Below are 23,654 nucleotides of genomic sequence, written 5' to 3'. Positions count from 1 at the left end.
TTTTTTTTTTTTTTTTTTTGAGACAGAGTCTCGCTCTGTCGCCCAGGCTGGAGTGCACTGGCGTGATCTTGGCTCACTGCAAGCTCTGCCTCCCGCATTCACGTCATTCTCCTGCCTCAGCCTCCCGAGTAGAGGGGACTACAGGCGCCCGCCACCAAGCCTGGCTAATTTTTTGTATTTTTAGTAGAGACGGGGTTTCACCGTTTTAGCCAGAATGGTCTCGATCTCCTGATCTCGTGATCCACCTGCCTCGGTCTCCCAAAGTGCTGGGATTACAGGCGTGAGCCACCGCGCCGGGCCCCTTTTGTACTATTTTTAAAGTCTACTTTTTGCAGCTGAAAAATGACATTTGAGTTTGACAGTTTCAGTGGCATTATTAACATCACTTCTTTTAGTGGGAATAGAAGTTAATGACAGGCATTAAAAAGAAAGTGGTCTCTGAAGAATTAGGATGGAGACCACAATCTAGGTTTAAAAGATTTAGCTTTGACTTTTCTTTAAATCTTCAGAAAAATGGAAATATAGTCCATTAGTTGGTAGATAGCAGAAAGAATGTAAGCGCTGTGAAGGTAAGGATATGTGTTTACTGCTGTATCTCCAGACTCTAGAACAGTGATTGGTACACAAACATATGCTTAATGAATAAATTAAAGTTGAAAAATATCAACTTTAAAACATGTCCTTAATAGTAGGATTCATTTTGCTCTGACATAATTTCCTTTCTAGTATTAACTATTTATAACTAAAAAGTCTAGCATATAGTAATCTAACCATAAAGTAGGGGATTTTTATTAAAAGATTAAGAGTAAGAAATAAAAGACTAAATAAGGCCTTGAATAGCTTTATTGAAATCTGTATAAATAAACATGCACATTTCAAATGTAAACTCAAGTGAACTCAAGTGCAGACAAAATTTTAACCTCTGTCATGCAGGAGGTTAGTTTACATTAAAAAAGAAAAAAAGAAAAAAAAACCCAAAAAACAAAAAACCCAAAGCAGCTTTTAAAATACCAGGATGATAAACCAGCTTTAATATCAAGATATAAAGCAAAGCCATGATCAACATACCTCGTTTATCCTGGTCAAATGCATTTTTTTTTAAAACTTTTAAATGCTAACATAAATAAATAATTTACCAAAATGTGCACTCACAGAGTGAACTTTTATTTACAATACACAATTTATAATCTATTGTATTTGATTAGTTCAAGTGAAGAACATTATACTTTTGCTTTAATAACAGTGGGACACAAAGCAATTTCTCAGGTAGTCGGTATGTGAAATGTGCCCCAGCATTTAGGTTTTCTATTAAAGGCAGTATTGTATGCCAATTTACAATACATTCTTTCAACTAGATCAAAGGGAAAAGCAGCAAATAAAATGTTTCAAATGTTCACACATATTTTGGCATCCTGGATCCTTGAATGTGGTGAACTAAAATCAAATTCAAGGTGTTTATGCTGTATATACTGTACAGGTTCTGACTCTGGAACATGCAAATGCCATTTCTCTTATAACAAGTTACCTTCTGAGAAAAGCTGTAAGGCTATGGTGAATTCCATCAGGAACACACAAAGAAAGTTAACAGACCTACCTTTATAGCCAATTGTCCATTAATGATTTAAAGGCCAGTATATGAAAAAAATTTCTCATTTAAGCTTGATGCAATTATTACTATGGATACAGAATACTATTAAGTCTGTCCTTATATTACAATAATTGGGAGAGCTAAAGTTGCCAAATTACCACAAAATGGGGTAGAGAAAACAGACAGCAAAATTTTAATTTTGGACCAACACCCAATTAAAGATATGCATTTTAAAGCAAAAAATGTTTCTGAATGTCTGAAGAATAGATCCCAAGAGCAGTAAATAATACTTACATGTAACTGAAAATGACTTTAGATGGAGTATGAAATCTAGAACCTGTTTCCACAGTGGCAGTAAAATGAATATAATATTCTGGATTTTTAATGGTACTACAAAAGGAAATAGCTTTTCCAAGGTTGTTTCTCGTATCATGATTTGGTTTTTTAATAGGTCCACATTGATTACCGGGATAAATTTGAAACTGTGGTTTTTGAAGAATGCTGCCGCAGTATTTATGCCACATTGATACTGCAGCTAAATATCATAGTAGTATGTATGGCAGCCTAATGCACATGAACTAGATTATCCAAAAACTAAGTTCAGCCATAGTTTTCTTGCAGTATTATTAGAGCAAAATAAAGGACCAACATCCACAAATTTAACATTTGTCATCAACTCACATCCAAAAAATTAAAGGAAACATAATTAATCAAAACAGCAGCAAACTTAAAAGGGATTTATTTGTGATTTCCTATATATATTTAGCTTGTAAATACAAGACTGTAAATGTATTAAGAGACAATTTCTGTTAAAGTTTTCATTGTGTTTCACTTCAAGTACTGCACAAGTTAAAATCTGATAAAGGATTTACATTCGGTTATCTGAAACTCCCCATCTCAGACTTTTGTTTTAATGTGGTGGGTAACTTCATCATTTCCATAGATACCACCAGCAGGAAAGTCTCTCTTTTATGGCTTCTAGGACTTTCATTAGTTAGTGTGCATACAGTTTTCATTTTCTATATCATTGTCATTATCATTGCTATCTTCATCACTTTCTAATGGGATGCCAGTGGCAGCTGAAGCACCTTTAGTTTCTCGGTCAAGAGGAAAAAAGCCAGTTCCACTGAAAGTGTCTTGTCTCTGGTAGAAGAGTACATATGCTGCTTTGGACTGTCAAAACAAAGGATGTTAAAATGGTTATGATTCTCAAATATCACATTAAATACATTATGAATTTTTAGCTGGTCACCAATTTTGGTGAGGGCATAAATCAAATAGAAAAACCATGCATGGTCAAATGGAAGTTACTAAAATTCATTAAATAGAAGACAATTTCTAATAAAGGAAGAATGGTCATTAGAATTACAAATTTTTATGTGCTTCTAAATTATTTGGACCAAGAAATAAATGCAACTGTATCACAGATTAACCTAGTTACTCTAATGTAAAATAGAATTCTATGGTTTCTTTCCTGTCATGTCTTACGGAAAAGGTAAATTCCTTCCTTCTAATACTAGTCACTTCATCCCATGTTTGCTGTAGAGTCCACCTTTTCCTACCATCTTAAAGATACTGTTCCATCAATGATCACTTTGTATCTTTAATGAGTCCTTATCCACTGGACTTTTCTCTTTGGCATTAACAAATACCTAAGGTTTTTCCTATGTATAAGTCCCTCTCCATTCTACCTCCCCTTCTAGCTGCCATATACCTCTCTCTTCCTCTTCCTCACAGTCAGGGTGATAAACAGAATAGTCAATACTCATCATTCACTCTCATGCACACTTCTCAACTCAAAGTAATCTAGCTTTTCCCCAAACCATCCTAGTAAAATGGCTTTCAGTAGGGTCAATAACCTAATAAACAACTGAAATGGGTACCCTTTTCAGTTCTTTTGGTCAATCTCTCACTATTTAACTTAATTTAATGCTTCACTATTTCTTTTTCTATCAACAAAACAATTTTTTGCTTCTGTGACAACACTACTCAGATCTCCTACTATCTCTTTGGCTTCTTCTCAGACTCTTCTGTGGACTCATTAAATCCTGACCTTTAAACACACTATGTTCTGTCCTCACCCCACCACTGTCTCAACCTGTATCCTCTCACATTTAAACCTATGGCTTCAACTGCTGCCTGAGGCTGACAACTCAAATGTATAACCTAAATCAGTTCTCACCCCTCAACTCCAGTCTTATTAGTCCAACAACGTAATGGAAATTTCCACACAGTTATCATACAAGCATCTCAAACTTCTACAGCAACTATTCTTTCTATATTCCCAATCTTGGCGAATGGTGAAGTAAAAGTCATCTTAAACTTCTCCTTCTCTGGATCTCTACATCTACTATCTTTATTATATCTTTTATCAAGTTATATTAATTCTATCCACTAAATATCTCATAAATCCATTCTTCCCTTGTTTATATTGTTCTAACTACTATTTTAATTGCTTAAATTATATGACAGCCTCCTGTATGGCTTTTCTGTTTCTTTACTCAGTGTCTCCAATCTATCTTCTATGATGTTCTCAGAGAAATGTGAAGAAACAAACTGAACAATGTTATTCTCTTGCTTCACAATCTAATGGCTTCTCATAGTCTGTAAGAAAATGTCTAAACAACTAGAATGCCACTTTTCTTGATCTAAGCGCTAAATTTATCTCCAGCCTAATTTCTTCCCCATGTCCCTTTAAGAGCTTTTCCTTTCAGTCACATCCAATTATGTGCTGTTCCCTTAAAATGTCATGCTTTGTCATGCCTCCTTGTTTTTGTAGATACAGTTTTCTTTGCTTAGAACACCTTTTGTTTAATTTACTCTTATTTTTACTAGCAGACTCAGGTCAGACATCATCTTTACCACATGAACTTCCCTGTACTGGTATTGTCCCCTCAAACCCTAAATCTGAGTTGAGACAGAAGTTCCCTTTCTAAGTGGTCATAGTAAGGTATTTAATAGTACTTATTATGCTGTAATTGTTAATTTATTTCTCTGTCTTCTTTAGTTTATAAATCAGAGATAGCTACCTTTTAAGCTCTGGACTGAGTGACAACTGTCTTTTCAACTCTGTTTAGAATGGAGTCTTTTGTGTATCTCTCTCTCTCTATCGTATTCAATTTGTTGACTAAATGAAGAATCATCATTGTTAAAATGCATGGCAAGATCAAATTCGTAAACTATATATAAACAAGATAATTGTTTATTTGAAGCCAAGATTAGGGCAGTGTTGTTAACAAGACTGATGAGGAGGTGGGCAATTTGAGAATGTCTGGGCTGGGAGATTAAGGAGGAGAACAGAATTGAATTTCTTTTGCAGAAAAAAAGAAATTAGGAGTTTAAGTATAAACAAAAAATGTGGTTAATTAAAACATAATTTAAAAAATATTTATAGTATTCAAGTCTCTCTGTCATAGATACAGGGAGATAAATGACAGCATATATACATATATATGTATGCATCTGTGTGTACACAAACCCATACTGAGAGAGTCAGCAGTGGATGATAAACTGATGCAAGTGTGAACAGATGGAACTTCCTCATTTTTTTACTATTCAGAAAATATCAAAGTAGTAAGTACACAAGTATTAATCCTTTATAAATCTGTAATCTGTTTTATCTAATTATGTCATTTTGAGTTTAAATACTTAATTTTCATAAGGCAGGATAAGGCTTTAAAGATCACAGATACGGTAAGGTACTTCAAGGATTTTTTTTCTCTTGTTTAAACATTCTGGCTTTAAGTAGTCAATGTCTAGAAAGTTAAGAGCTGAATCTACTTTCCAAATTAGAATCTACTTTTCTAATTAATAAAATAATTAACTTTCCAAACTTAATTATTTTATTAGAAACTCCATGCTGAAAACTACCAAAAACTTTTTCACCTTGCAATTTATGCTTTTGCTAGTGGGAAAATTTAGAAGACAAATTTCCATTTAGGGGACAATTTGACATTTCTTTAAATAAGAGTCAGTCTCTTTTAGCTACTCAAGCTACTAGAATATAAATTACAGTATTCCAAGAGCCCCTTTTATTAATTTATATTCCCTCCTTAAGACAGTGAATCCCATAGTTTTCAGGAAATATAAGACAAACTTACCACAATTTGGTCTTCAGATGCAGTGGAGACACTACTGTCATCAAAATAGTACCATTTTCCATCATCTTTATTTTTTGCAAAAGCAGTATCTAATGAAAAAAATATAATCACTGTGACAAAAATGATCTTGGTTTTCTGGGGAGCTCCTCAAAACTCTATAATCATCTACATATGGAATATCTACTAAAACTGCCTGATAATCATCTATTAGGCTTATATCTACACATTCAATGGATTCATGATTTCTATTCCCATATACATCCTAAAATTTTCATATAAGTTCGACATTCTTTTTTTGCTCTCAGGAAAAGACATTTTTTTTTTTTTTTTTTTTTTATTTTTTTGAGAGAGTCTTGCTCTGACCACCCAGCTGAGATGCCAGTGGGCCGGATCTCAGCTCACTGCGCCGCTCCGCCTCCCAGGTTCACGCCATTGTCTGTCTCAGAACCTCTCCGAGTAGTGGGACTACAGGCGCGCCTCATCGGCCGCTAGTTTTTTGTATTTTTTGTAGAGACGGGTTTCACCCGTATGTAGCCCCTTAGGCCAGGGATGGTCTTCAGAGTCTCGCTGCCTCATGTCCGGCGGTTCGGCCTCCCAAAGTTGCTGGGATTACAGGCTTGAGCCCACCAGCGCCCGGGCCAAAAAACATTATTTTAATTCACAGAATAACACTAATGATAATAAATGGTAATTAACATTCATGCAGTGCTTACTGTGTACCAGGCATAGTGTTACGCACTTTACATGTATTGTCTCATAAAGAAGGTATTATCATTATAATTCTCCCCAACTTAGAGATAGGAAATTAAGACATCAAAAGAAGGATAATTTACTCAAGGTAGTATACTGTTACCTAGCAGTTAGGATTTAAACCTAGATCTGTTTCTGACTTTATAGTTTGACATTTCAACTATTATTAAATTTTCTATAACAATTTCTTTTTTGATACCTCTACTCATTATGCTATAGTGTTTTTTTTTTTTTTTTTTTAAACACCAGAATCTCTTTTAGTCTTTAACAAAAGTATAGTCGGTCCTGTGCATACGTGGGTTCTGCATCCCTGAACCCAACCAACCACAGATCAAAAATATTTGAGAAAAAAAAAAATTCCACAAAGTCCTGAAGAGTAAAACTTGAATTTGCCATGTGCTGAGTACTATGCTGCATTCATGCGAATGAAGTGACGTGCAGGCATTGTATTAGGTATTATAAATAATCTACACATACAAGTATATGAGAGGATGTGGGTAGGTTATATGTAAATACTATAATATTTTATATAAGGAACTTGAACATCTGTGGTATCCACTGACACAAAGGGTTGACTCTACACAGCAAGAAAAAGGCAAAAGTGATTCATTAATCCACATAATTTTAAAGATCTGCTTTATCTTTAAGTTAAAAAAATGCCCCTTTTCCCATCTCATGCCTTGTATAAACTACTCAATAACTGAAGAAATAAAGTTGCACAATGTTTCCAAAATAATTATATGTGGTCATTGCTTCTAAAAAGTAACACTTTGTAGGGTATGTCTTCTAAATAATTCTTCCCATCCTAAAGTAAATATTATTATTCTTCAGAAATTGAGGTATTATCCTTAATATGGCTGAAATCAAAGGGCAATATTCTCTTTCTATTAAGTTACCTGTTTAGATGATGTTCAGAGGGAATGACAATACTTTGAAAGTAAGGTAAGCATTATCTTTGGTGAACCTCCACTGGTGGCCAGAAGATAATTCAAAAGACAAGCCGATCAACCAACCAGCCAACCAACCAACCAATCACAATAAAATAATGGTTTAAACTCTAAGTTGTTTGGTTAACGATTTTACTGAGTACCTATTAGGTGGAAGAAATGTTTCATATTCTACCTGGTGTTGGTTCCCTCTCTTCAGAATCAACCATGGAGAGAAACCGTAGAAGCAGAGGTAAGTTAGAGTCAAAGGAACTAACAACAACAACAAAAAATTGAGAACCCCGTTCTCAATATATGAACTCAATAATATTTCTGTGCGCATTCAAGATGGCTGCAGAATGCGACAGAATGGATGGAGGCAGAAATGAGAAAACAATCTAAAAGAAAGCTTTTAAATTTCCTTTTTTTTTTGAGACGGAGTCTCGCTCTGTTGCCCAGGCTGGAGTGCAGTGGCTGGATCTCAGCTCACTGCAAGCTCCGCCTCCCGGGTTCACGCCATTCTCCTGCCTCAGCCTCCCGAGTAGCTGGGACTACAGGTGCCCGTCACCACGCCCGGCTAGTTTTTTTTTTTGTATTTTCAGTAGAGACGGGGTTTCACCGTGTTAGCCAGGATGGTCTCGATCTCCTGACCTCGTGATCCGCCCGTCTCGGCCTCCCAAAGTGCTGGGATTACAGACTTGAGCCACTGCGCCCGGCCGAAAGCTTTTAAATTTCATGCTTCAATTTTTGTCACAGAAATCAGCAGCAATACTTAGGCTAACTGAATCAGAGTCTTATTGCTGTTTAAAAGTCCTGTTGGGCTAACAAAATATTTGACAACTAATATGACTGTACCCCATGCAGTCTAGTTAAAAATCAGCCTTGGTGAAGAGTGGAAGGAAACAGCAGTGGGCTGAACAGCTTCCTTTGAGCACACTTTTCCCTGTTTTCTCTCCTTCCAGCTACAAAGGACCTCTGCTAAGCTGTTGCTGTGCATGCTGTATTGTTTCTTGACCTGTATCCTTTCTTAAATCTAAGTAAACCTGGTGCTGGGTGAAGCCTTTTGTGTGCTGTGAGTTTGTTGATCTCAACCCAAGACCAGCGCAGAGCAGATGTTGCACTTAGATCTGCGTGATCTGTAAGAGACACACTCAACACAAAGGCACAGAGTTTGTAAATTAAATGATATCAAGAAGAAAGCTAGAGTAACACTTGTAATACCTGAGAAAAAGAAAAAAGGGGCAAAGAATGTCAAATCCCGGTGTTAAAAACAACAACATAGAAAGAAGAGCTACCCATTATGAACATAAGTAATACTATGCAAAATATTAACAACTAATAAAACTGTTGGGAGAAGGTCAATCAACACTTTAGTAGGAGTCCTGACAAATTCCTCTCAGGAATAAAATGAACATAAAAAATAACCAGGGATAGTAATGGTTTGAATACAGTTGATAAGCTTAAACTATCAGAGATATGAAGAACTCTATATCTAAATGGGGAATGTATATTATTTTTCAAGCACACAAACATTTAAGGAACAGACCATGTACTAAGACATGTTGGAACTTTCAGACTCCTAAAGATTAATGTAGACAATGCTCTCAACTGCTATGTAATAAAAGAATGAAGTGACAAACTCTGTATATTTGAAAACTAAGCATTGTGCTAATTAGGAAATCATAAAGGAAATTAAAACATACATACAATTGAAAGATAATGAAAATCTGAAGTACAGCTAAAGCAGTACTTAGCAGAAATTTATAGCCTTTTAATTAGCCTTCAATATAGGAGAAACAATGAAAAGCAAAAAGCTAAGCATTCAATTCAAGAAGTTGCAAGAAGAGTAACATAGAAACCCAAAGTAACAAGAGGAACCATACAATGGAAGGAAGGGAAGAAATCAATTAGATAGAATAAATACATACAAAGCCAGGTGTCGTGGTGTGCACCTGTAGTCCCAGCTACTCAGAAGGCTGAGGTAGGAGGATCTCTTGAGCCCAGGAGTTCAAGACCAGCCTGGGCACCACGGTGAAACCCCACTGCTACTAAAAATACAAAAAAATTAGCTGGGTGTGGTGGCATGTGCCTGTAGTCCCAGCTACTTGGGAGGCAAAGGTGGTAGGATCACTTGAACCCAGGAGGTAGAGGTTGCAGTGAGCCAAGATCGTGCAACTGCACTCCAGCCTGGTGACAGAGAGAGACCTGGTCTAAAAAAAAATGTATAGCTAAAATAAAATATAATAATAATAAAAAGTATAAATACATACAATAACAAAAATAAAAATTTAATAAGATGAAAAGCGAATTCTTTGAAAAGACTAATAAGATAGAAATCTCGGAAGACCGATACTTCTTTTTTCTCTTTTTTGAGACAGAGTCTTGCTCTGTTGCCAGGTCAGAGTGCAATGGTGTGATCTCAGCTTACTGCAACCTCCGGCTCCCTGGTTCAAGCGATTCTCCTACCTCAGCCTCCTGAGTAGCTAGGATTACAGGCACGCACCACCACACCCAGCTAATTTTTGTATTTTCAGTAGAGACGGGGTTTCACCATGTTGGCCAGGATGGTCTTGATCTCCTGACCTCGTGATTCACCCACCTCCACTTCCCAAAGTGCTGGGATCCCAGGCATGAGCCACTGTGCCTGGCCAAGAAGAATTGATTAAAAAAAAAAAAAAAAAAGAGAAAATAATGAAAATAGGATAAAACAGTGTGATATAAGCATTACAAACGGCAATTCTTAAATAAAATGAAAACCTAAATGAAAGGGATACATTTTAGATACAGAGAGAACATCAAAATATACACAAAAGGAAAAGAAAACTGAATAGACCAATAGGCATGACATAAATAAAAACAATATGGCTGTAAAGCCTAAATGGCTTTACAGGTTAATTCTACTAGACTTTGATGAACAGTTAATTCCTATATTGTACTAGATGTTCCAAAAACCAGAAAAAGGATAAAGCATCCCAGCTTGTTTTATGACTCTAAATTTTATTCCAAACTAAGATAATGAAAATATAAAACACTTATAAAACCATTTCACTTACGAATGAAATTGTAACAACCCTAAATAAGTCTGACTAAATCCAACTGTGTGTCAAAAAATATATAATGATAAGTAGGATATATCCAAGGAATGTAAATATCATTCAACAGAAAAATCAACTGCTTGCAGAGTGTTGAGTGTTAGAGCCATCCTGGGGGGCAATCTGGTAACATTTACTCACTTAAACTCAGCAATTTCACTTTTGGGTATGCAGCCTAAATAAATTCTTATATAGGATACCATAAACAATGGTTTATCAGTCTTACAGTGGTAGAAAGTGAAAGGCAATTTAGATGTCCATCATGAGGTAAGTGGAGAGATAAAATATGGTAGATGTAAATCATAAGCAGTGAGAAACAACTAACTAAATGGACACAAAGTAACACAGATAAGTCTTAATAAGTGTCGAGATCTAGTGAGATCTATAGCACAGTACCAATTAAATGAATAAATATTAATGATTTATAAGAGTATCTGCATCAAACATGTTAGAAAGCAAAGGGGAAGGAGAATGTGGAGGGAAATGCACTCTAAATGGGACAACATTCCCTCCTGGGCCTTGAACTGAGGAGTATGATGAACTCAATTCTCTATACCCTATGTGAAAAAAAAATGTTCAAAAGCTGACTTATTCATTAATCAATACTGAACTACTATATGCAAGACACATCTGATATTTTATCCTTAAGAAGTAATAAATATCTTAAAGAAAAAAGTCTGGAGTTCTTCAAACACCACGATTGGGTAAAAAGGCAAACTGTCAACTTACAGTGTCCTCCTCCCATCCCTCCATAGTGGTTGGAAACAGCAATCAAATTATAGCGGCAAGGACCTGCATTTGGATTAATTAAGAATTCCGACATATCCAAGTCACTGTTTAAAAAAGAAACCAAGTTAATTTTTATGTTGTCCCTAAATGCAATGAATTCTATTCCCTTCTGCCATTGTTGTTTGACATATATATATATTATACATATCTTTCTCACTAAAGAAATTATCATGAGTCAAATAACTTACAAAACAAATCATACATGTACCTCTGAGATATTAATGTTTTGGCAAACATTTGTTTATAGGTTGAAAATTTTAAAATGCTTCATTGAGGATATTGAAGAGGTATCTGCACTCTCATGTTTGTTGCAGTAATGTTTACAACAGCTAAGATTTAGAAACAATCAAATCTTGTTGATTTGATGAAACTATGTGTTGCAATGTTGATGGAATTAAGTGTCTATCAACAGATAAATGGCTAAAGAAAATTTGGTACATATACACAATGAGGTACTATTCAGCTATAAAAAAGAATGAGATTCTGCCATTTCCAACAACATGGATGGAACTGGAGATTATGTTAAATGAAATAAGCCAGGCACAGAAAGACAACATCCCATGTTCTCATTTGTGGGATCTAAAAATCGAAACAATTGAACTCATGGACAGTGAGAGTAGAAGGATGGTTACTAGAGGATGGCAAGGGTGGTGGGAAGGTAGGGGAGAGGTGGGGTGGGGATGGTTAATGAATTAAAAAAAAAATGAATGAATAAAACATACTATTTGATCACACAACAGGGTGACTATAGTCAATAATAACTTAATTATACATTTTAAAATAACTAAGCGTGTGATTGGATTGTAACACAAAGGATAAATGCTTGAGGATGGACACCCCATTCTCCATAATGTGACTATTTCACACTCCATCAAAACATCTCATGTACCCCACAAATATATACACCTACTATGTACCCATAAAAATTAAAAAATAAAAAAATAAAATGTTGAATGTTGTCATTTAGATTAATGTTTTATGCTAACACATTTAACTCTCAGTATACCAGGAAAAACAGTCATCACTATTGACCATCTGGGTCCAGTAGATCTTCATTTTAAAGTCAATTTTAGAAAGTACTTTATGGGCAGGGTTAGAGATTAAAAAAAAAAGAGGAAGTGACTTATATAAAGAAAAATACAGGAATAGTGAAAACAACTTTCTTAGAAGTTTTAAAAAATATTAATATACCAAACCCTAATTTTATTCTACATTTGCTGTCTTTGATGACCTATATACCTGAAATGGGCAACATCCCTTGAATGTAACTGACCAATCATAAATCTATCATTCAAGAACCTGGAAAATGACTATCTTGTAAATAGCTTATTATTATTTCTGGTTGTTGTTCTTGTATCTGCATCATTAAAAAACAATAATGATTCTAAATTTTAAATACATCTCTAATAGATTCTAGTTTGTCATTACTTCTAATTCTTTATTTTTTTTTTTGAGACGGAGTCTCGCTCTGTCACCAGGTAGGCTGGAGTGCAGTGGCGCGATCTCAGCTCACTGCAATCTCCACCTCCCGGGTTCAAGCAATTTTCCTACCTCAGCCTCCCGAGTAGCTGGGACTACAGGCACATGCCACCACGCCCAGCTAATTTTTTTTATTTTGGTAGAGATGGGGTTTCACCATGTTGGCTAGGATGGTTTTGATCTCCTGACCTTGTGATCTGCCCACCTCGGCCTCCCATAGTGCTGGGATTACAGGCGTGAGCCACTGTGCCCAGCCCTGATTCTTTTTCTTACACTTACATTGCCAAATGCTATATTCTTGAAAACTTATAGCTCACTATTTTGTTAAAGAGAAAATGATCTTTTTTTCACTCAATAATTACAAACAATTTAAAATTTTAAATTTATAACCACCAATAAGAATGAGTAATCCAATGAATATTTTATGTAATCTATTTCCTTCTAGTTACCTTTGTAGATACACCTGCCTTTAGCAATTGTCCACTTACTAACTGTATCAAGTACATTTTGGTGCACAAATATCACAGAATATGACATAATACCACTGAAAGTTTTTTTTGCAAAATGGGATAGTACCATGTTCTTGTACAAAATATTGTGTGATGAAGTCCTTCCTACTGAATGACTAAGTGATTGGGAATACAATGTTTCCTTTTTGTCATTCTGAATCCTCAACTGTTCAGTAAAAGCAGGGGAAGAAAAAAAGAGAGATAAAGCATGAAGATGTATACAGACTTCTTTGTACCTCTTTACAGACAAGATCAGGGTGCGTTCAAGGTGGTATGGCCATAGATGTATCTTTTTACAAATATGATGTCATATAATGGCAATAGGAAAACTGAAGGATGCTGCAATAGGGATGATTTATTTCACTGCGGTGTTATCCTTCTAAGCAACTCCATTATTCTGTTTTATTTTAGTCTTTTTGAAAACAGCATATTTAGGGCTGGGTGTGGTGGCTCATGCCTGTAATCCCAGCACTTTGGGAGGCCAAGGTGGGAGGATCACTTGAGGTCAGGAGTTCGAGACCAGCCTGGTCAATATGGTGAAACTTTGTCTGTACTAAAAATACAAAAATTAGCCGGGCATCGTGGCAGGTGGCTGTAATCCCAACTACTTGGGAGGTTGAGGCAGGAGAATCACTTGAATCCAGGAGGTGGAGGTTGCAGTGAGCCGAGATTGTGCCATTGCACTCCAGCCTGGGCAACAGAGTGAGACTCTGTCTCAAAAAACAAACAAACAAACAAACAAACAAAAAACCACCAAGAAAACGCAACATATTTAGGAGTAAGTGATGAGTAATGATGAAATAATTCCTAGGATAAACAAAATTACTAAGTACCATAAAGTATCTTAGATTTATAAATGAGACCAATTAACCCATAGGTAATATAACACAGAAGGAGTTTTATTGTTTTTAGTTTTTAAAAGTATATTTTCTCTTTGGTCTTTGGAAAATCTCTAAGAAAAAATAAAAATTTTGAAACACTGATCCTTATAAATTGTTAGAACTACTCAAAAACAAACTTGAAAGCTGAAATTGGGTCCAATGGCACCTGATATTTACTAAAGGATAATAACAAAAAGCATCAAGTAAGTTTGAAAGAAGAGTTGCTCAATACTTATAAAATACAATTAAAGCTTACTTGATAGGAAAATCAACTAAGGTATCCAACTTGTCTCTCATGTATCGACTGTAAGAAAATCGCTTGAGATGTACTACAAGTACTGGAGGCAAGGACCATAAATCCAATTTCTTTGTGGCTTGCTGATGTTCTTTACAATTTGGACAATACCTAAGAATAAAGAGAAGTATTTAAAGCTTGATAGAGGTACAAAACCCCATTAATGAAAATAACAGACAAAACTGTTTGGAAAGTTCTACATTTATTCAGTGGGCAATTATTGTATGCCTAATATGTACCAGGTTGAAAGCAACTCTTGTTATTTTTATTTTGAACACATTTTCCAAAAAGGTTAAACCATTATAAATTAATATACAAACAAATATTTAAAGACATAATGAGGGCTAGATTATTTCTCTTTTAGAATGCAAAAAAGACATCTGTGCTGGAAGATAGGTATTAGAAAATCTCAAAACTGGGCTCTAATGGAATAACACCACAAAATATATCACTACACTTTTCCTAAAAAGCTTCTCTCAAAATGATTACATAGCTAAACTTTCTTGGAAAACAAGTAACTAAAATGAATTATTAATAGTATAACGGCTATTAGGAAAAACACAGTAATAAAATTAAGGCAACACTGTAATAGTATTTTTTAAGACATTCCCATCCCTCTTAAAAGGCTACCACTTGTATAAAGAATCCTTTACTATTTAAAACATCAAAGAGAATTTAGTAATTACTTTTTCAAGTTGATGTGACACGTATCTCAGAATAAACCCTTAAAGAAAAACAAAAAGCAATTAAATTTTAATTTTATTCCTTACCCCGAGGGATCTTCAGCACCTAGCTTTTCTTTTTGTTGTAAAAAGTTGCAATGGCGAATCTTTTAATTCACCAAAGGGTTTTTTAGGAGGTTTATACTCCAGCCACTTGTCATGTTTTTTCCAAAAGGTCCTAAAAAGAGAAGTATTTCTTGAGTTAAGAGAACAAATGAAAGAAAAACTCCATTTTAGTGGTACCATCTTACTATGAATCAATAATGAAAACTCCCTAAAATTTCTCAAACAAGAATCATAAACGCTTATTTCAGTTGAGATTTATATCATACTTTTTTTTTTTTTTGAAGCAGAGTCTGCGCTCTGTCCGCCACTGGACTGGAGTGGCAGTGGCCCGATCTGCAGCTCCACTGCAAGCCTCCCGCCCTCCCCGGGTTTACGCGCATTCTCCCTCGCCTCGCAGCTCCCGAGTAGCTGGGACTACAGGCGCCCGCCACCCGATCGGCGCTGGCTAGTTTTTGTATTTTTAGTAAGAGATGGGGTTTCAACCGTGTTAGCCCAGGTGGTCTGCGATCTCCCTGACCCCGTCCCGTGATCCTGCCCATCTGCGGCCCTCCAAAGTGCTGGGATTGCAGAGCTTGAGCCACCCGCGCGCCGGCCGAGATTTATATCATACTTCTACAATATATTGCCTGTACACTCCTATGATGGATGAGGCACCCACATGTTCAAATATGAACTCTGAACCTTTGAAAAAAAAAGGTATTTTTGGCAAGACTTTCTTTTTAGTTCAATGACGCAATTTTTACCCTGGCCCCAAAATGAACATTTGGTGGAAGCAAAGAATGTAACACAACCAGTATGATTATCTCTGTAAATTCAACATAAAGTAAATGCAAGGAAAGGTAAAATGAGTGAGTGAGTGATGACTTACCTCAGCAGGCATTTTCCATCAAAATATCGCTTTTTTTGCAAATCAGGATCCCAATCCAAAGCAAGAAAAGATGCTTCTAACGGTGGAAACATATTTTTTTTCTTTAAAATTTAATAATGTCTTAAGTAAAAAGTATTGTATTTTAATGTTACGATATACACCAAGAAATAAATAAACAGCATCTTTTCTACTTGTAAGCTGGGTGATCTAGGTGCAAATAGCAGTTTTTCCAAGCATTGAAATTTTAAGAGTTTAAAAAAAAAGATAGAAAAGCTTAAGCATGATTCAATCCCATTTATGAAAGCACAGACAGCACCAGTTTTAGTCTACTAACTGGTATTCAAGTCCTTCATATAAAGATTTGAGATAAGAAAAGTAAATGGTGTTATTTCTTGACAGGGCTGAATTTCATGGTTTTCAGCCTAAAAAAAACAAAAAAAAACATGGCTCTGCTTGTTTAATGTTCAAGCCCCATTTTTCACCCAAAATACTTACATCCTAGCCTAAGCTGCCTGTCATCAAATCCTTATATGCCTGGTATCATCTTTGATGTAGTTGAGTATCAGTATTGGCCTAAGTTTGGTTGGAACCCTGGAATGTAAACAATCCGTTTTGTGTCCGCGGTGAGTTGAAGCCTTTGCAAGTGTGCATCAGTACATAATCCATTTTCAGAATCATTATATGCTCGTCCAACTGAATCTTCCAGACTGGATGTTTCATTCTGCCTGAGGGAAAGTTCTTGATCCTGGCCCCTGGATTCATCATCTGGCCTCATCTGTTTCCCATTTGCACCTATTTTTAGATATTAGAGAGAACTTTAAATAGAAGCCCAATGTTAATATTTTTAAATTATTAATTTATTAAGTTGTAGGTTTTGGGCAGGTATTTTTTTAGGGCCTCTTAATTCCCATTTTTTAACTTTCTCCTCTGAAGCAATTAATTTAGAGTGAAACCATTTTCACAATTTAACAGAAAAAGTGCTTACTTGGTGAGCCTTCTTCATGTATGCCCATTTGGGCCCATTCCCATTAATATTTTGGTCCCTTAGCAGCAGTGTAGGGATCCTTCAGTTTCTTCCAGTTTCAGTAGATATTTTGACATATCGGGCTGAAATAAAATCAGAAATCAAACCCCCCAAAGTTCAGTACTGCAAAGATAAAAACTTTAAAAAAAGTTTTCATTCTAATCAGTAAAACAAAACTTTTTAATGCAGTAACAGTGGTCACTTAGCAGATTCAAGGTTAAAATCAAACTTATAGTACCATACATATAACTGACTAGTAATTTGTTTTGCTCCTCTTTATAAAAATAATTAATATGTTACCTTTTAGGTTAAATATTAAATATTTGTTGCAAATAATTTCTCAACTTATCTTCATTTAGATGGTATATATTGTTGCTAAAACACTTATTTTGTATAATGTGATTTTTTATATATGGGTTATGAAACTATAATTAGATATGCAAGAAAGAATACTAAATACATCAGCTTTCAAAGATAAAAGGGATCAAATGACATTCTTGATAACTTTATAATTCAAATAAAGGGATTTAGGAAGGTAAAAAATAGGCTGCCTTACAATACTATTAATCATGAACTGGTAATGTATATAAAGAAATGAAGCATTTGACATTTGTTATGATTTCACAGAACAAACATGTAACACATAATTATTATAACATAAATTCCTATTTCCTTCCAACTGTAAACTTTTGGCCTAAAACTGCTACAGACTTCATGCTTCCTGGGTTTGAAATTACCTCCATAACGTGTTTTACGTGAATAGAAAGTGGATTAGGACTATAATCTGACTATAAACAAAATTGAGACAATACAGACTTGTATAATTCTATTCTGATAGTATCTTGTGTGTTTATTTTTATTAGCTATTTTATATTTTATTCCCATATTTATTTTGTCAATGTAGAATTGTTTGGCACTTACCACATTCTCAAGAGCAGGAGATTATAAAGTTTGTCTTCAGTATTGTTTCGTGGTACAGCCATAAGAAAAGGCTGACCAAAAAGTGAAGAACCAGTATGGTGGGTATAACTTGAGTGTCTGAATTTTTCTCTTAGGCAAACAGGAATAATCACATGCTCTGTATCTTCTGTCCTATTGATGTTAATTTCAAACCTACAAGGACAAAACTGACCATAAACTCTCAAAATTTTATGTTACTTCTTTTGATTTTTTTTTCAAGTAATATTTTGTACAATGAGTTTTATACTTACACATAAATATCATCCCGTTCCATAATACTACTAAGGTTTTCATCCATAGCGAATATTCTGTGAAATCTATGATTGTATATATCAGTAACTATCATCTAAAAGGAAACAAATTTCTATTAAGCTGGTTTTACAACACTAAGAAACTAAATACCAACTTATATACTTCAACCCCAGAAACATCTTACCTTATCTGCAGGTATTCCTGACAAAGCAGACAATGCTGTACAAAGATCTAATATGTTTCCAATTTTGGGGACAACCACTTTGTACTAAAAAACAAAAAAGAATTGTAATAAATTTGTTACTTTGGAAAAAAAAATTCAGTAAATGAGAGTGACCTCATGGTTGCTACCTCACATTCATTTGGCATTTGGCTCAGTGTTTGTTTCTGATCTTGCCACTATCCTGGGTCCTGGGTGACAATGTCCACATGGATAATTTGTCCTAGTCTTATCATTCCTTGGCTCCTCAATTCAAAGACACTTGCATTAATCAACCTTAGTCAACTTATTAGATCCTGTCATCACTTGAAACTGCTCCCACTTTTGCTATGTTTTTTTGTTTGTTTTTTAGAGACAGGCTCTCACTCTGTTGCCCAGGCTGGAGTACAGGGGCATGATCTTGGTTCACTGCAGCCTCAACCTTCCAGGCTCAAGCCATCTCAGCCTCCCGCGTAGCTAGGACTATAGGCGTGTGCCACCATGAGTGGCTAATTTTTATTTTTTAGAGACGAGGTCTCATTACGTTGCCTAGAATGGTCTCAAAATCCTGGATTCAAGTAATCCTTCTGCCTCAGTCTCCCAAAATGCTGGGATTATAGGAGTGAGCCACTGCACCCAACCCCACTTTTACTATCTTAAACTAACAGGTTACTGTCTAACCGCTACTTCTTACTTCTCCTGTAAATTCATTCTTTTCTCTTCTTGGCTTGCACAGAGATTTCTATTCCTTTTAACTCTGTTTTCTCCCAGTTTACCAGCTCCCTACTGTCTTCTTGCCCTTCCACCCAGGCCGTACATGCTTTATCGCGAACCTTTAATGTCTTTGTTACTCAATTCTATTCATTCCACTCTTGCTAAACTTTCTCAGAGCTGTTCATATGTGCTGGAGAAAATTTCCCAATTTTAGAGGTTGGTGTGCTACAAATTCACAGTGCCCAATCTCAACCAATTCTTTGACAGTACCCAGAAATAATTCTGCATATCACACATCTGCTTATTCTCTCATTTATGTCAATAACTATTTATAATCTTCATCGGGCTGGGTGCAGTGGCTCACGCCTGTAATCCCAACACTTTGGCAGGCCAAGGTGGGTGAATCGCTTAAGCCCAAGAAGTTCGAGACTAGCCTGGACAACATGGCAAAACCCCATTGCTACAAAAATACAAAAAATTAGCTGGGCATGGAGGCGCACACCTGTAGTCCCAGCTACTTGGGAGTCTGAGGTGGGAGAATCCCTTGAGCCCAGGAGGCGGAGGTTGCAGTGAGCTGAGAGCTGAGATCACACTGTACTGCACTCCAACTTAGGTGACAGAGCAAGACCCCGCCTCAAAAACAAACAAACAAAAAAACAAAAAAACTTCACCATTCTTTAGGCTTCCTATTTCACTACTGTTCCCTTAATACCAGCAGAATACCTATTTTACCTCAAAAACAGAAGCTACTGGGTGGGAAAATCTCCAACTTCCTGTTCTCCTACTAACTTCTTTGAATCCATATAGGTACTTTTCTGTCTCTTGCAACACATGGGAAGAGAGGTGTCTCTTTTCTTATTCAAGGCTAACCTTAGCATCTATGCTCTAAATCCCATGCTCTTCTGCTTTCTCTGGGACCTAAACCCAGCAATTATTCTTTCTTCCATTTTATCTTGACTCTTGCATAAGCACTGGAATATATAGTCTCTCAAAAAACAAGCGTCCTTCATTGCTTTCCCTCTAATTATCTCCCCTTCTCTTCTATTTTATAAATAACTTTATTAATGGTATCTATATTATCATAATTTCCTTATCACATTTACTTCTCAACCCTCTTGCTGGCTTGTCTTCACCTCTTTATTTTACTTGTTTCCAAGGTTGCCAATACTGTTGTACAACTTATCAGTCTTTATTTTATTGACCTCTTTGCAATATGACTGCTGACCACTTTCTCCTTAAAAAATTCCCTTTCCTTATAACACGACTACTTCTTAATTCTTTTCTATTGCTGTGATCATATTCTCCTTTTTAAGTTCTCCTACAGTGTTCTTTAGAGTTTTCTTGTTAGCAGTCTTCTCAATTTTATATGCTCTCCTTGGACGAGGTGACAGTATCTCCTGATTTGCTTTGGCCAGTCCTGGATTAGCCTGATATCCTAGTATAATTATTAATGACAGTCCCTTCTATTTTCAAAAGAGTTCTTTTTTAGATGATAAATCACAGGGTCACCTTAGCCTTAAGTAATCTCATCCTTCTAAAACACTGACTATCATTTTCACAGAGCTCATTGCCCAATTTATATCTAAAGCAGTCTCTCTCCTTTGGTCTAGATACACAAATTCAATGCCTACTGGATATCTCTACCTAAGTGTTCTCAGGTATCTATAAGTCGGCATGTCCAATGCTACACACAGGATTGGGTCATGTTAGGCCACCATGCTCAATATGAAAATCGATTCCTTCTTCAACTTGTTCTTCCTATATATTCCACTAAAACAGCACTGCTGTCTCCTCTTTTCCTGTCAAGTAAACTTGGCATCATCTTTGAATATACTCATACATTTTCACTTCCCACATTCAACTGGTTCTTCAAACTGCCATCCTGACACTCATTTTCTGAGTTGAAGCATTTGTCATTTGTCTGTCATCTGATCACTAAAAGCTTCTTATCTGGTCTTAGTGCTAAGACTAACTAATCTCTGTGCTAGCCAGAATCATCTTTCTCAAACACAATTCTAGCCATATAATATCTAAACTTAATAGTCTTTAATGGCTTCCCTAGTTTTTAGGATGAAGTTCAAACTTCTTATACCGGCATCAAAGTTCTTTGTGATCTAGCTCCTGTTTGCCATACTTGTAGACTACAGAAGGGGGCCATGTTCTCTTTTGCCATAAGTTCTTTGTACATGCCATTATCTTGGCCTATAATGCTTTTATTTCTAGTTTTCACCTGCTTATAACCTAATTGTTCTTCAGAATTTATCACAGGCCTCATAACTAGTTTGGGTAGGTTACTCTTTCTGTGTTTTCTTGCAGCACCCCGTCAGAGCAATTTTCACACTGTATGACAAGCTTCTTGAAGAACAAGGACTAGAAACACCATTATATTTCTAGCACCTTGCACAGCATGAGAGCCCAAGACATAATACACATTCAATATTTTTCCTAATAAGCTTCCATGACCTAAATCAACTTCAGTGATGGGAAAACTCAACAAATAGGCAAACTCAGCTAATTTCACTTTCCTCACGAACTGGTTAAAGCATAGTGATCATTTTGTATTTGAGTTGTTACTGCCTCTAAATGAAAAAAGAAAAAAAAAAAAACACAAAACACAAAAACAACCAAATTTCTCTGTGCTAACCATGGCTCTAACTTCCACAAATTTATATCATTGGTCACCAAATGAGAAACGTGGTAAGTCAATGAAATTCACATTGCTGGAAAAATAATTTAGGGCCCAATTTATGGAAGAGTAATTATCATATACCTTATGGACTAATGTGTAAATTAATGCAATTTGCCACTATTATGATATAGATTACCTTATATTATTGGCATGGGAGAATATTATCTCTAACAAATGTGCTGTAGAGAAATAAAATATCTACATTTATTTTTTGTTGCAGTAAATTTATACTCATTATTCTATGCTCTCTTGCTCCATTACAATCATTGGTGTATATTTGCAAAGTTACAAACTAGAGAGGTAAGGATGTGGTTTGGCACTGTTATAGTTTCTCACCATTGAAAAGAATGTTAACAATCTTGTACTTAAAAAAGAGTGAATAAGTAAATACCTAAAGGACATAACTTTAACAATGTGAACACATATTCCCCAGGCCAAAAGTAAAAGCAGGTCTTTATTGGCTCTGGTCACAGATAAGGGATAGTACTTAGCACTCCCCAGTGAAATACCGATGAGGGCATTGTGTTCAATGGGTTCATAAAGAAAACATAAAGCAGCAGAAAAACAAATAGCTTAAATTTGCATAACTGAGTACATACCTAGTATCTACTAGACTTTAATTACTTTGAATAAAAGGACTGTGTTTTTACGAACACTACATACACTCTGCCTTTGTTGACAGTAAACCCAAATACATCCCTGAATGGTAAGATCATAATTTTGTTTAAAGTATAGCTTTCATATAGACATCATAACTATTACAGACTAACAAACTGAGCTATTTGGCTAAAAATTTACAGAAAACAATCTTCTAAAGCAGGAATTGTATCTGTTTTGTTTAGTGAAACAGCTTTATACTTAGTAGGTGCACAGTTAAGTATCCTGATGAATAAAATTTTTGAATACTTCTTGTGCATTAATATCTACAAGCCACAAAAGTTGGAAATACAAAGGTTTACAAGGTCCCTGTCTTCAAAGAACTTGCAGTCTAAGGAGAAAATATAAAAGTAAGCCAAAAGTTATAATAAAATTAGTTAAGCGTTAGAATTTAGGGAAAGAGAGGTAGAAAAAGAAGAAGTTACTTTCACTGGGATGGGTCGTGTCAGAAGAGGATTATATAATAAATAAGGGAGAAAAGACAGTGCTTTACCCCAAAAATATAAATAATGCACTTATAAAACTAGGTAACGGAATCAGGCAATTTGACAGTAAGACTTACCACAGGACTTCTGCACAGAGTAAGCAATATGTGATACTTCAAAGTATTAGAAATTAGAGAACATTACTGAACGAAATCTTTTCAGTCTAACTAAACTTCTACTTTAAGTTCCTAAAATGCCTAAAAATTACAGGTATTTAAATACACTATTATCACATTATGAATTAAAATGTACAGTATCAGCTTTACTTCCAATAGCCACTAGTAAAAAAAATTAAAATTAATACAAAAGAAACTTGAAGTTTAAAAAATATAAAAAATGTTAATCTTCATAAGCTAATATTCACCCCAATATTATAAAAACAAACTCCTCATTTTTCTTTCATGAGAAAAAGCCTTTTTTATATGACACAAGTTGCTCTTTCAAGATTGTAAAAAGTTACACTAATTTCCAAAGTATTCAGCTTATAAAATCTCTTATACAAATAAACATTATTGATTGGGCTTGATAATTCAACACTTAATTTTTATAATAAGGACTCAACACTAATTTTTTAATAAAAATAACAAATACAAAAAAGGCTTTTTCTCA

At 35.3% G+C, this 23,654-nt stretch overlaps 1 protein-coding gene across 1 annotated transcript in view; it reads right to left on the bottom strand.

Annotated features, from left to right (window-relative positions):
* Positions 1-2,294: 2,294 nt before the first annotated feature.
* USP15 (ubiquitin specific peptidase 15) overlaps positions 2,295-23,654 on the bottom strand; it is a 151,145-nt gene continuing 129,785 nt past the window's right edge. Inside the window, 18 exon segments of the mRNA XM_017885689.1 lie at positions 2,295-2,761; positions 5,689-5,777; positions 11,186-11,289; positions 14,371-14,521; positions 15,184-15,211; positions 15,213-15,309; positions 16,072-16,141; positions 16,561-16,588; positions 16,590-16,625; positions 16,627-16,713; positions 16,715-16,840; positions 17,019-17,075; positions 17,078-17,110; positions 17,113-17,142; positions 17,144-17,171; positions 18,011-18,202; positions 18,301-18,395; positions 18,486-18,569. Coding sequence (XP_017741178.1) covers positions 2,579-2,761; positions 5,689-5,777; positions 11,186-11,289; positions 14,371-14,521; positions 15,184-15,211; positions 15,213-15,309; positions 16,072-16,141; positions 16,561-16,588; positions 16,590-16,625; positions 16,627-16,713; positions 16,715-16,840; positions 17,019-17,075; positions 17,078-17,110; positions 17,113-17,142; positions 17,144-17,171; positions 18,011-18,202; positions 18,301-18,395; positions 18,486-18,569 — 1,518 coding nt within the window. The 3' untranslated portion in view covers positions 2,295-2,578.

Source organism: Rhinopithecus bieti, unplaced genomic scaffold, assembly GCF_001698545.2.
Source record: "Rhinopithecus bieti isolate Rb0 unplaced genomic scaffold, ASM169854v2 scaffold_14700, whole genome shotgun sequence".
Classification (NCBI taxonomy): domain Eukaryota; kingdom Metazoa; phylum Chordata; class Mammalia; order Primates; family Cercopithecidae; genus Rhinopithecus; species Rhinopithecus bieti.
Note: the sequence above shows the minus strand (reverse complement) of the source record. Positions and strands in the feature narration are given on the sequence as shown.